Source organism: Onthophagus taurus, chromosome 1, assembly GCF_036711975.1.
Source record: "Onthophagus taurus isolate NC chromosome 1, IU_Otau_3.0, whole genome shotgun sequence".
Classification (NCBI taxonomy): domain Eukaryota; kingdom Metazoa; phylum Arthropoda; class Insecta; order Coleoptera; family Scarabaeidae; genus Onthophagus; species Onthophagus taurus.
Window position 1 is genome coordinate 30,259,533 of NC_091966.1, and position 14,387 is coordinate 30,273,919.

Genomic DNA, 14,387 nt, shown 5'->3' on the forward strand with positions numbered 1-14,387 from the left:
ACATTATTTTGTAAACATACGGAATCCGATACAAATTTCTAATTAACCCCTTCGTCACTTATCATCATTAAAATCTTCACAATGTGATGGTGTTAGTTTCATTATTTCATTGAGAAACAAATAACATTTTTTGACAATCCTTTTCAAAGCTTTTTTTATAGTTACCTAACAGATATGCAGTTTAAAAAAAGTTGTTTTTGTTATTCAGTCAATTTGCACAGCCTGTTTGTTTGCACAATTTTTCTTTCTATTCGCAATTAACACAGAGTATTCCTAAACTTGTCTAAATTTTTTTACTTAGAAGACAAAAGGTATAGCAGAATTTCTGTCTGTTAGCTGTTCTGTCCTATACTCTACAGTGTAGAGTCAACTGTCCTATACTCTACGGTGTAGAGTCTACCCACTGTGATAAGTACTAAGTTTCCTTGGGCCATGTTTTACTTCTTTGTTGTAGATGTTGTTGATATATGTACAAATTGTGATAAATCTACCTTTATGTTCTTTAACTTTACCTGATGGTAAAGCTGATGGTTAGATGTGTAAGAATAGGACACGAAGAGCACGAAACTGAATGACTTCAATTTAAATAAAAGTGATTAGTTGTTCTTATTATTTTCTGTAAGTTCACAGTTACGTTGGTATTTTTTTTTACCTTGTCATATCATTTAGAAGCCTAATGCTAATAACCCGAATTATTAGCGAATGGAATATATTTTAATTGGAGCATCATATTGATGCAATGTTATGTCATTATTCTAAAGATATCTAAAACTGGCTTTGATAACATCACATACAATAACCCTCCTGTTCCTACAGACGGCAACTCTCAAAAGAGAATTGAGAGAGCTTGATTTGGAGTTTGTTGTCTAACCAGAGACATTTGCTGGATTTTGCGTTTCATAGACAGTAAAGGACCAATGACAATCTCTTGATTTAAAAGCGTAGTTTAGTATACTAGGAGTAGTAGATTGTAGTTTATGATTAATTTATCCATTATAAACATTTAAAAATTGTATTGTGCTTAAACTTTTAGAACAGAAATCAGCTTAATTTAGTTAATTCCAGTTTTCTGTTAATAAATTTTACACCTTGCTGGATTACACCTCATCTGTCCCAAATTCGTATTGCCTGGAGGTAATATTTTTACTTATGCATCCTTTTCATTCGAATTATTTTCCAAAGAGTACATCTCTCCCCACATGGCTTACTTCTGTTTCTCTTTAATTTGTAATTCAATTAAATCGCCCTTAAAAAATTAGGGAGCCCTAATTTTGAAAAACTGATAACGGAATTCGACAACCGACATGATTTGACATATTTTGGTAAAAACCGCGTTGAAATCCGCCAGGTCGTTTCCGAAATAACCGCATCCTACTAAACCGCGATTTTCCGCGAAACTATATGGAATATCGAAAAAATAATATATGCACCACATTAAGAACACATCGGTTTACCACCAGTTCAAATTTGAAATTTTTTCTTCAAATAGTTTTCGAGAAAAAAAATCGCAAAGTTGACAAAGTTGCCGGCACACTCAAAAATCGGGTACTTTTTTCATTTAACTCGCGATAAAAAGAAAACCGCGGATCCGAAAATTTTCAAATTAATATAGGTTACGTAGGAATGTTCAGTGATTACAACAAACTTTGTCGCAATTTCTTTCATCGATCGGTTGCGAAGATATCGATCTCTAAAGTGAGGGGACTTGACTTTTTGCACGGATAAGTAATCTGAATATTCTGCCGGCGCCGAGCGAATAAATTTTTGCGAAACGTGCGGACGGCAAAGTGTTAACACATCTTGCGCGGGCACTTTAAACATCACAAAAACCAATCGATAACAATAATCCATCCATAATCCGTGAAAAACGATTTTAGTCGCTTCCCGCTCAACTTGTGTTAACAGACTTATCCATGTTCTTCTCCTGGACGTAGAGGCAACGTTTCGAAATTGAAAATTAGAATGAGATGATCATGGTGCATTATTAGTAAGGAATTAAATGAGACCCAGGTATTAACTCTTGTAATATACCACTGGTAGGTTAACCAACACATCTGGTTTTTTTTACCAAAGGACGGATTCCCAAAGCAGTGAGATTAGATTTTTGTAGTCAGCAAATCCTTCACTTGAGTTACGTTATCCTAGATTTGTTTTACCCAATATTGGAGTGTGTTGCGCTCAAATAAGTCGAAGAAATCTTTGTTTTCATCAACATCAAGTCCACACTTAAGTTTGTAAACCTTTATTACTTGCAAGTGTATTCTGTAATAACAATCTCCGGTAATGCACATTTATTTAAGGATTAACTTTGCGTTAAATTCATCAGTTTTGACATAATCATTATACAGGGTAAGTTTTTTTCCATGTTTAATTGGCAAACTGTTCACGTAGTACGCTATGGAAACAATTGATAGATATGGTTATGACAGCTTAAAGCAAACGTAAGTTTCCATGATTTCGTACCATTAGCTTATTATGTGGTGGTGCCCCATCGTGTTGAAACCATCGAAACCACGTGCAAATGACGTGTCTGCAGGAGCAATTCATCCAACATATTATCGAACTCGTTTCGAGATATCTAGTTAGCCATGCATTTCATCCAAAAAACAAAAAGCTCATGAAACTGCAATTCTTTCCCTATTTAATCGTCTCTCTATTTTTCGAGATCTCCATACTAAACATGGAAAAAAACTCACCCTGTATAGCCCTTATGATCATACTATGCTAATGTTAATGTAATTTCATGGCAGTAGACGTGTTTCATTAGGTATTGATTGCATTCCCAAGTTAGTCTGGGATTAATTTTATGCTTTATTAAGCCTTCTCAAAGCTGATGTATTCTTTGAGTAAATGTCTCGCCTTCGAGTAAAGATAACTTCCAGAGGAGCTATATTATTACCGCTTTTACCATTTTGTGTTTGCCAGTTTTTGGTATCTGGTGTTATTGGAGTTATATTGTTATTTCTCATTTTCTTTGTTTTCATAAAGTCGTTTCCCATTGCAAAATGGTATTGTGATTATCAACTCAATTTTACTACATCTACTCTACATATATCTTTAATTTGAAAATTACGAAATTAAAAATTTAAAAAGGGTTTAATGCCGGTTGTACGAATAAAGAGAATGGTATACATAAACCACCTCTAATTGTATTATGCATTGTTTTACTTTTGTCTAGCATAAAGCTTTACGAGGTTGTAATCCCAAAGTTTTCTTTATAGCTTGTTTTGCCATCTTCAAAGATTCTTTTACTGTGTTGAGGAAGCTATAAAGTTTTATTTTTAAATTGCTGTAGCTAGTCCTCAAGGTACTTTGTGATAGCGGCGCAATCTCCGTTAAATATAGTAAAATTTTTTTCAGTTGTGAAGCTAACTGAACTACTAATACTTAACGTCTTCTGTATGTAGGAGTGTTAAAAATCTTGATGCTTATTTTGATACCAAACTAGACCAAAGTTGTATTTGAAAAAATATATTCTTTATCTATAATTTTGGATTGGATTGAACTCATAACTTAACATATAACTTATTTTAAAAGTGAATTTTCGATAAATTTATCAACTAATTGTACTTTTACGTTTATTTTTACATTATTTCCTAAGTGTTTGCAAAAAATTATGCGATTTTATACTCGTGGTAAACTTGTAAAATTCAAATTGTTTCTTTAAGCGATTTTCGCATGGATTTTAAAATATTTAAAAGGTTTAAATCTTTTCTTTTACTTTTTTCGTAAATTGTAAATATTATGTGACCAAGGTGTTTTATTTATTTGTTTTTTATACTTTAAAAGCACGATGTAAATAAAATAATTTATTTATTTATTTTAATATATTAGGACTGAATTTAAAAGTTTTAGTATCATAGAAGTTTGAATGTATGTATAAATATTACCCTAAAATAGTACTTCCTAATTCACTTTGAATTCAGAAAAAGGAATACAGACTTAATTGATGTGAATTTATTTTCTTTAGGTATACAACAGGTATGATTTAAAAGAAATTTTAGATTTAATTTATGAGATATGTTATGTTAAAAACTTTCAATCGAAATTTTTTTTATAGCGGTCATACGAGTGCATCTCCAGCGACAGCACGAACTCAATACTTCCCGAGAAACGCGTCTTCGCGTAGCACTTTCCATTCCGGACAGACGAGACCGAAACTCCTGTACCCACAAGGACAATCGACCGGAGACTCACCGCACTCAACCAGAACGTCGTTCTTCTCTAAAATAAGCTCCAAATTCTCCAAAAGGTTAGTTCAATTTTCTAAAATTAACGAAAAATGAATGCAAAGTTGCCTACAACCACAAGTAATTTTAATTAATTAATCTACATTGATTACATTTTAAGTCTTGAACATATCGATTCAATTAATTTAAGTAAATTTAAAAATACATAATCCTAGTTTTAATGAATTTTTAGCGTCGTTTATTGTAGTTACAATTTTAACTTTACTAATGTTACATTTTTTTGGGGTAAAGGTAACTTTGCATGTCATCATAAAAAAGGAGTGCTTCCAGTATGAGTATTAACGCTGTTGCGCTTTCTTTGTTTATTTTTATTAATTTTTTTTATTATGTACTTTTGATTAAGTAGTAGTACTACTCAAGTTCGCAACTTTATTGTAATCGTTGATGAACGAGTTGATTTGATTTAGTTTTCACGAAAATCGAGGAAATCGTTGTAATCCAAGGCATGAGTTTAGTTTTTTTTCGTTTGGAAGTATCCATTTTTTTAAATATGTTCACTTACCTTATATTATTTAATAAATTAATATCTCCAATTTGTTTCATGGTTAATGCGCCTAACCAACCTTCCGAAAAGTGTGTGTATTTTTACTAAACCTTTTTATCAATTTCCTTTAGCACCCCCACTTTTTCTTTTTATTGTCTAGATTCCATTTTCGGATATTATTTTTTAATTTTCATCTTATTTTCTATGAATTTTATTGGAATGAAAAGATTGATAAATTAAAAAATAATATTCGATAATGTTAACTGAAAATTCGTAGTGTATTTTATATACACACGGTGTTTAAACAATTCTCAAGCAAATTTGTAATTTACTAAAAATTTGTTGCTAAATAAACCCTACTGTTAATAAATTTTTTAATGATTTAATTTGAATATACAGGGTGATTATATAAGTGACTTAAAATATCTGGAATATACTGGAAAATTTATAAATGGAAGTATTCCAGTTATTTTATGGATCCAACCTGTATACAAAAAAGTCGAACTTAATGTTGCTTTTGGGATAATGCTTTAAATGTTTTAGTTGTTAAATCTGTTTTATTTGGTTTATTATGGATAATCATTTGAATTAAATGAATCATATACTTGTGATGATTCAGAATATGTTAGCCCATGGTAAATCACACTTTCTTGTGCGAACGAAAAACGTAGAAAAACATTTTTTTATTTTGTTGTAACAATCAATTAATTAATTAAAAATTAAGTAACTGATAACACCAATTTTTGACGATTTACCATAATTAAGAATTGTCCAAAATTGTTAAAAAGCTTCCTAAACCTGTAAAATCGTATATTATCTAGTAAAAAAAATTATTTCAAATTAGAGTTGGCACAGAGGCATGATTTTGAAATACTTACTTCAATCCTTTAAGATTGTTGAAAGGTGGGACTGATTTACTAACGTTTCATCAGCATCTCTACGAATCTATCTCTTTATCAATCTGTTCTTATTTAATCAACTTATTGAATTGCCCATTTGCTCTTAATATTTTTGGTGTTTAAAAAGTTAAAAGCTGGTTATTTGATGTGTCCATTAATGCAGCTATTATTTTTTGAAATTAATTGCAGTAAAGTTGTACTTACCATTTCTATGTAATATTTGTGCATTTGAAAATTTTCAATGAAATAACTAATGGTAAAGATTAAGATTAATAACTATCATAGGTCTGGGAGATACTGGTATTTAGGAATAGCCTTAGTGCTCGTGAAACCGGACATATTATATTTACGAATATCCACGCGAGTAAGGAACCAATCTGGCATATTAATTTTAATATATGACAATGATGTATCAATGATTATATCACAAATTACTACTAGATACAAATTAGCATTGTATAGGTATAGCCGTAAATCTTTCCCAGCAATCACAGAATTAAACATGGTGGAGTACTGACTACTGGTACTCGTCAATGAATTATATTAAAAAGTAAATAACAAAAAGCTATTCTTTTAAATCAGAGTCCACACATTAAACGCTTACTATCGGAACGTATAGAAACTTTTTCCTCGTAATGGGCACGTTTAACAAATGCTGCTTTGTCACACTTGATATAGTTGTATTAATGATGGCAGCAAAGCAGAAATTGTAAAAAAATCTGATCTTGTTTCTGAATCGTAAAGCTAAAAACTGAAACAAAGTCAATGGTTGAACCTTCCAAAAATGTTGCGTTACCACATTTTCTCCGGTTACGCCACAATTGTGAGTTATCACTTCTACTAAGAATAAGACGATTTATAAGCATAACGTATTTACGCAGCTGGTCATACTCGGTCCAAATATTTCTTTGGTCAGGTTTTGATGCCGAGAAGACTCCTAATGTTGCGGCTATCAGAACGTACACATGATTGGGTAGTTGCGTTTCTAGGCAACTCGTAACTATTCAACAACTTAATTCTCATCAACTATTCCTCAGAGAGGAAAAGTACAATGTAAACTAGTGCCTTCATATTTCATATTCTATATCGCATTAAAGTCTGTTCAGATATTCTCCAGACATAGCAAAAAATATGATTTTTTTCAAGAACTTTGACCATCAATAACTGCCAAACGAGACACTTTTTCCAAATCAATCTTTTGAACCAAAGAATCTCGTGGTACTATTTTCTGTACTTCTTTTCGGGACAACCTGTATGTATGCAAGTATGTTTTAGGAGTTACACTAGCTCTGTCATATCAATCTGTCAGGATTTTTCAAAAGCTTAGGTGTGTTCCTAATGATATCTGTGATTGGGTATTCTTATCCGAAGATAATCATTGTGAGATCGGTTCACACAAAACACGTCATCTCCTCGTTTTACACTCAAGCCGTTCAAACAGTGGAGTCAATTAGATTGATGTCATAAATATTTCGGCTTATTTTGTACCATTTAGTTGAAGACACATTTACCACGCTTTGGACTGAGCTGTTGTCGCTGATAAGGTATCGCTCTTAAGCATGTCTCACCAGTTCAAGACATTTTTGTGGGTGTTCCGCTTAATGGATTTGATAATGAGTAGCTAAATAGGTGGTGATTATCGGTTTTAGACTTTTTAGACTTATCAACGAGATTTTTGTCTGACCAACCTCAATGCCTTTTTGGATTAAGTCGCAATTATGTTTTATGGCCTCTTTAATTGTCATATAGCAATCAATTACTAGTCCGGTGGTTATTGTTGCTATACTCGATGCTAAAATAATAATAATGTCAGAAGAGTCCGGAAAGATTCGAAATTGTGAGATTGCTGTAGGTTACCTAATTTTTTATAATATCTTCTAATAAGGTTGTGTTAATCACTGCTCCTGTCTAGTAGAGGGTCGAAATGGTCCGAAAGTCCGAAACCTTTCTAAGTGCTATTGATTATTTTCTTAAAATGGTTGCCAACTTCACTTTCTGAATATATTAATAAAGAGTAGTAGTGGTGATGAATTTTGAAGTTCTGCCTCATCAAACCACAAATTACTATCGATTGTATTTTGTCTATATAAATCCAGAAGAAAACTTGGAGTATAAACCCTAAATGTCTCTTGATAGGCTGTAAGCGACGCAATCCTTATTCGCTCAATTTTCTAGATGAAACGTCTAACTTACTGTTTATCATTCCAACTACTTGTCCTCTGTAGACAGTTTAACTAGTATTCTGCTGAGCAATCTGGAACTGCAAATTACACATGTAATAAGAGTCATTTCTGTCTTCTTGGGGTTAACAGACCGAGATTGTTTATTACACCAACTCTCAATTAAGTTGAGTGCTTTTTGTATCCTGTCAAGAAATACTATATTATTATTATAATGATAGTCCTTCATTAGGTATTTTCCAAAGTAAATTTTATACACTCCTGACTTCTATTTCTTTTAAAAGCTTGCGGGGGGAATTCACAATCATGCTATTCTTTATACATAGCTAGCCATTGATCCTCCAGTGATTGAAAAGAATATTTAGTTATCAACACATACATACACAAACGTCGTTTGGTGCGGAGAATCTATATCATCCGGGACAGCTAATCGGGTCGCAAATATTTGTGATACAGGAAGCGTTGAAATAAACAACAGATGATTATCCGTCAAACCTCTGCTTACCGGAAATCGATTTTGAAAGGGATTAAATGCAGTTATTTATAAAAGACCACAGAAATTTAATTTGTGGTGTGGGCAGATTAGACTTCGAACAAGATCGGATTATATTTGCCGTAATATGTCTATAAATAATCTCTCCAGGAAATCACTGTATTTGCAAAATTTAACCCTCCCAATGATATCTCGGTAGTCTGTATTAGTTGGTGGAGTCTCGGCGCATGTTCGTAAGCATAATATCCAAAAACTCTGCAGACCTTCAAAATCTTTGAAAACTGTTGTTTTGCCTTTGATACATCGCCAACTCTATCGGTTTTTGTTAACATGATATGCAAATTGGGCTTTGATTAGTATACTTCTTTAAAAGTCTTGTATTTTCAAATCACAAATATTACATAGAAATGTTCAGTGATTCATTAATTTCAATATATCGCTGACTTAAAATTATAGGGTTCTATGTTATAGTGTCAAAAATGTAACATAGAACCCTATAATTTTAAGCCAGCGATATATTATCATTGCTAAACATCATAAAATTATGTTTAAATCACAATTCAGGTTTGGAAAATAACCTATAGAAATAGCGTAAGGTGCTAATTTAAAAATAAAATGCCAATTTTTTTAAATAAAAGAGTATAGTATTTCTGCCACAATTTAAAATTATGTTTTTCTACGTTTTTTCGTATATCATCATTTTAAATTAAAAAAATATCCAATACTCCCCAAAATCACCCTATTTGTTCCTTATCTGCACTGTGTATGTTTTATGTTATTGCTTAATTTCACTTTTAGTATTGCTTCAACCACCTTATCAACTAAAATAAAATGCAAACAAACCCAAAAAAACACCTGTGTATGTGTCGCTACGGTTTTCTAAAAACTTATAAGTGATTTCTTTGTTTTTTCTCTTTTTATCTTATTTTTCTGTTTTACGAATTTATTTTTGATAAAAATGATAAATAAAAAACAAAGATTTTGCTTATATGAATCAGTAATAGACAGGCTAAAAAACACAAAACGTTTACTTGTGCGGGGTTGTAGTGTGCACGTGGTACGTCCCCGTCTCGGCTCTGTCCATCTTTGCTCAAGACTGTTTCTGGTTCAGGGTCAACCAGTAGAGAGAGAGAGGCCGAGAAGGGGACGGGCCACTTCGCACCCCCACGGAGACCCCCAAGACTCTCCACCCTTCTTCCCCGCAACAACATCAGCATCAAGATCGAAGACTGGACCTGAAGCTTTTTACTCAACTACTTCTCGTGCGCTGCCAATTTTCATCGATTTTTGGAGTGGTTTCTTCAGTTTCTTCAACGTCGGCCAATTAAAAACAAAATAGATTTTTTTTGGTAGTAAGAAAAATCTACCAGGATTTTAATATTAATCTGTTTATAGAAGTAAAAAAAGTGCCATTCTTTATAAAAAAATCGATCAGTGTTGAAAATTGAGCTGATCTCTTACAAATTAACATTAATTCAAATTTGATCTAACTCAAATTGTGATCTAAATGTGATTTTCAAACAAAAACAAAATGATCAACTGAGATTAAGGTTGAAAGCAATCGCTTTTTATACATCTTATTTATGATTCAAAATTTTCTAAAAGAATTTAATGAAGTGTCTTATTAGGTACAGGGTGCGGAGTTAGGGTTCAGTCGGCCAATAAATAATGTGCAATGTTAAACAGTTAAAAAAACGACTCTATCACTATTATTAATTAATTAATTAATTACTTTATTGCTATTCTAATTATTTCAATTTTCTTTAAATTTTTAAGTCTTAAAAATTCTTATAGAATCAAAAAAATTGAATTGGTTTTTATTACTTTTTAGACACATTTTTATACTATAATTATTTTAACACTACAATCATCATTTATAAATATTTAATTGATGTTTTGTATAGTCATACAATTAGGCACTTATTTGCACCAATTTGTTTGTTTGATTAAAATTTAATTATTATTATTATTTAGAAAAGCCTAATTGTACTGGTACCACATAAATATATACAGGGTGAACTGGTCGAATCATAAAAAAAATTATTTTATTCATTTAAGTAACAAATTTTAAGGATATATATTTTGGAATTATTGTATACAAGTAAATGAATCAATTTTAGAAGATCACTCCAAAGTGTGTTTAATTTTATTATATCATAGAGGATGTTTAAGTTAGATGGATGTGCAAACCGGATAAAACCGTAAGTTAAAAAAAAATTCTAAGTCATTATTTGTATTATTTTAACTTTACTAATAGATGGGTTATTCGAGATGTAATAGTTTTTCAGTTAATTCAGTGTAATTAGACAAATTTGGAATAACGAGAATATTGTTTTAGAACTTTATAGACATTTAATGTTTAAGGAGAAGCTAAGGTTTCTTGAAAAAATCTTTAATGTTCTCTACAAAGATCGATCATTAATTTACTTTAAAAGTTTCAGTCGCGCCAACTTACCAACACTTTCATCATAAATGCAGCCCGTTTAACCAACGTTTATCAATAAGTTGCTTCAAAAACGACCCACATATCATTATCAATTGATTGAATGTTATTCGAGTTACGTCTTATTGCGAGTCCTTAATAAGTAATTAATCTGGCCTATTTTCGCGTGGTTTACATACTCTTTCTCATCTACTTCTCTATTGTATTGCAATAGAGCTTTGAACGTCTTGGTAAAGACACCATGATAGATGAATAAACAACCTCTTTCTTCGGTCTCTTGTCTTATACTAGTCTAAATAGATTGCGCATGTCTCAGTTGACCAGTTAAAGATAAGAAATCGAAGAGGCGAGATATTTACCTACTTGCCATGGTGATTCGTACAGTAGTTGATTTACATCAGCAAATAAAGAAGAAAAATCACCATTGCTCTATCTTCTATCTCGTGATATGATGAGATCTTTTCCTTGATGATGTGTTTCTTTGATTACTTCATTAAATCTACATTTAGCCCAATTCCTAGAATTACATGACAACGATTAATCTTTCGATCAACCAAAATAATAAAAAATGTTTGAAATCCCAGGTTTTTTATAAGTTGTAGAACAGACTTGTTTTCTTCTAAATAAAGATCTGTGCCATGTTACTTTTTAACACAATATTCACCCACCCTATCTAACAGAATGGTCTCTTCATAAATAATTTATGGTAAAATCAAGGTAAAAATGCTTGTATACAAAGTTCCAAAATTGTTGATGATTAAAAATCATTATTTTTGTTACAAAAAAAGGAGTAAAATAAATTTGCTGTTCCACCCTGCATTTTTTAATTAATAGATCACTACCGTTTTATCAAGAGTTGTAGACTTCAATGAGAATATTAAATGTGCAATTGTACAATCATATTCATGTGATAATAATAATAATGATAATATTAACTAATCATTTGAAATTGATAAAAATTATTGTAGACGCATATTATTATAGAAAATTTTACAATGCATTTAAAATTAAAAATTATTGCTTTTTTAACATACAGGTGTTCTATCAAAGTTGGACGTGATGTTTTATGAGAAAATTTTAGGTTTTTTCGCAGAACACATTGCTTAATGTATTGAATTGCACTGAAATTCGTGAGTGATATAATTCATTTCGATTTAATAATTCGACCAATTGAACAAGCATTAAGGTGTCATATACTCAATATCTGACTTTCTTTTAATCTTTTTCTTCTGCTTTGCCCATTTTTGATACTGTTTTCTATTCAGCGCCACTTCGTTCTGGATTTATAGCTCTTTTTTATTTATCAATGTTGTGTTGATCTGGTAATAGACTTTTGTTATTTTAAACTATTCTGTCCACATCTGTTCCTTTCGTTGTTATATTTCTTCCATTCTCCAGTGTCCGAATTTTAGGTATTTTACTTTTTTTTAAGACTTGGTCTATAACTACAATAAAAAGGAAGTGGCTAAGGGAGTCTCTTTGTTTGATTCCTTTTTTCCATATTGAAACTTTTAGAGACCATCCCTGTTATTCTGACTGTTCATTTGCTTTTTTTGTACAACCTGCTTTTAATAAGTAACAAAATCTAAATCATATTACTTATAATTCCTAAATTTTCTTTGGACTATGTTATAATGTTTTCATTTGGTCACATTTCTAATCTTAAAACATTAGTACAGCACGGAAATCTCTCTTCTGACAAAGTGAGAAATATTTCCCATGATCTGCTGCAGTTAACATTTTGTATCCAAAAGTGTTAATAACTTCAGAATTTGACAACGAATCCATTTTCTGAATCTGTTCTTCACACAAACAAATAAATCATTTACCTCAAACTATCTTCAACGAAACTAGATAAACCTGACTATTAGTAGCTGCTTCAACTCTGAATCACTGTCATTAAAAAGACTAAGCTAATAAATTTCTAGAACCATGTCAACACAGATTTAATTCTTACTACGCTACAGCCCCTGTAGATTCTCGGCCTACCTCATTACTCCTCTCCAGTACTCCTTGCAGAGTTTTCGACGTATTCACTCTCAACCTCCTCATGTCAGCCTCCACATCGTCTGTGTGGTCTTCCTAGAAGTAGTTGATCCTCAGTTTTCTGTCTGTAAGCACTTCTTACTGGCCTCTTCTCCCACATCCTCTCCATGTAGCCAAGTCATCAAAGTCTTTCCTTCCTTATTATTATATATCGTTAGTATATGGGATCCGCCACAAATCACCATACCGAATGTGGCATAAATTCGCCTGAGAATTTTTCTTTTCCACCTGTCCAGGCGTTGCTCATCCTTCTTAGTTAGCACCTATACAGGCGTACATAACCACTGGGCGCAATAGTGTTCTATAAATGCTCATCTTTGTATTTCTATGCATTACTCGTGACGTGACCAGGTGCTGGAGGCTAAAGTATGCTCTGTTTCCAGCTTTCCTCATCATTCTTTCATCCATCTCCAACTCATTCTCATTATTCTCTGTTAAGAGGAATCCCAGAATACCAAATGCTTATAAATGCTGCTTTAAATGATTCTTATTTTCCACGACTCTCGTTCCATCTCCCGCAGGCATGTGCCTAATTCCATTTGTGTTCTGCATAACATGTCCACATAGTCCGCATATATCAGGCATTGCGTTTTTTGATTTAACAATGTCGTATTCCGATACTCCTGATGACCCTTTCTAAAGTCAGGTTGAACAATGTACAAGACAAGGCATCCCTTTGTCTGAGGACGCGGCTTACCACAGGCTTTCTCGTTACGCTTCTGGCCACTTTTATCACTTTCTTGGTGATTTTAGACTATAAGTATATTAAATAAGCTCAACCCACTTTCTAAAAGACATATTTGCATTATTTGATCTCACCTTTATTATATCAATGCTTTTTGCCAAAATGCTGTTATTTCATTTTGAAGCATTGTTCTGCGATCAAAACCTTATAAGACATATTTGGTATATCGATACAAATGATGTAAATCTATCACCTTGTATATTGATTTTAATTTTAATAATATTCAATTATTGACAGTATTATACCTGCATTTTGTAAGATAAAACTTAAACACAAACTAATTAAATTTTTTTAAATTAAAAAAACGATAGTGATCTATTTAAAACAAATTTTAGAAAAATTATTTATCTCTAACCACTTTTTTTGTTCCTGTATTTAATCTTATCAGAAAACCAAAGTAGCGTTATTCATTCAGAAAAAAAAATTAAAGAATTTCGCTAATTTGTTAGCTTTATTATTTTTACATTTCTTAGAATAATTTAGTCGACATTTTATTATTTTATTACATACAACAAAAAAAAAGAGGTTAAACTATATCACTTACACCAATCTACATAAAAATTCTCTTCCAAAAAAAAAATAAATTAAATAAAAAAAGGTAAAGATAAAAAATAGAAATACACTTAGGAAATATAGTGAAGTATTGTAATTGGACAGATTCTAAATAAATATTGTTTTATTATTTAATTGTTTTTTATACCTTATGTCCTAATTAAAAAGAAAAATATAAAATTAGTGAGTGAAAAAATTGTGTAAAGTTTAGTTTGTTATTATTTATTTATTAAAAAATTTGTTTCCTTTAAAGAAATGTTGATTGGACCAGGCCATGAAAACTCAATAAAAATTA

The 14,387-nt window shown here is 31.4% G+C and overlaps 1 protein-coding gene across 13 annotated transcripts in view; it reads left to right on the plus strand.

Moving 5' to 3' along the window:
- LOC111417052 (serine/threonine-protein kinase MARK2) overlaps positions 1–14,387 on the plus strand; it is an 81,336-nt gene that overhangs the window by 54,094 nt on the left and 12,855 nt on the right. For 12 of the 13 annotated variants that reach the window (XM_023049290.2, XM_023049218.2, XM_071199405.1 and 9 more), the window contains one exon: positions 4,061–4,252. In XM_023049290.2, the coding sequence (XP_022905058.2) occupies positions 4,061–4,252 (192 nt within the window). Of the gene's footprint in view, positions 1–4,060; positions 4,253–9,417; positions 14,223–14,387 lie in introns of those variants that run through there. The other variant, XM_023049274.2, reaches the window with a different exon arrangement.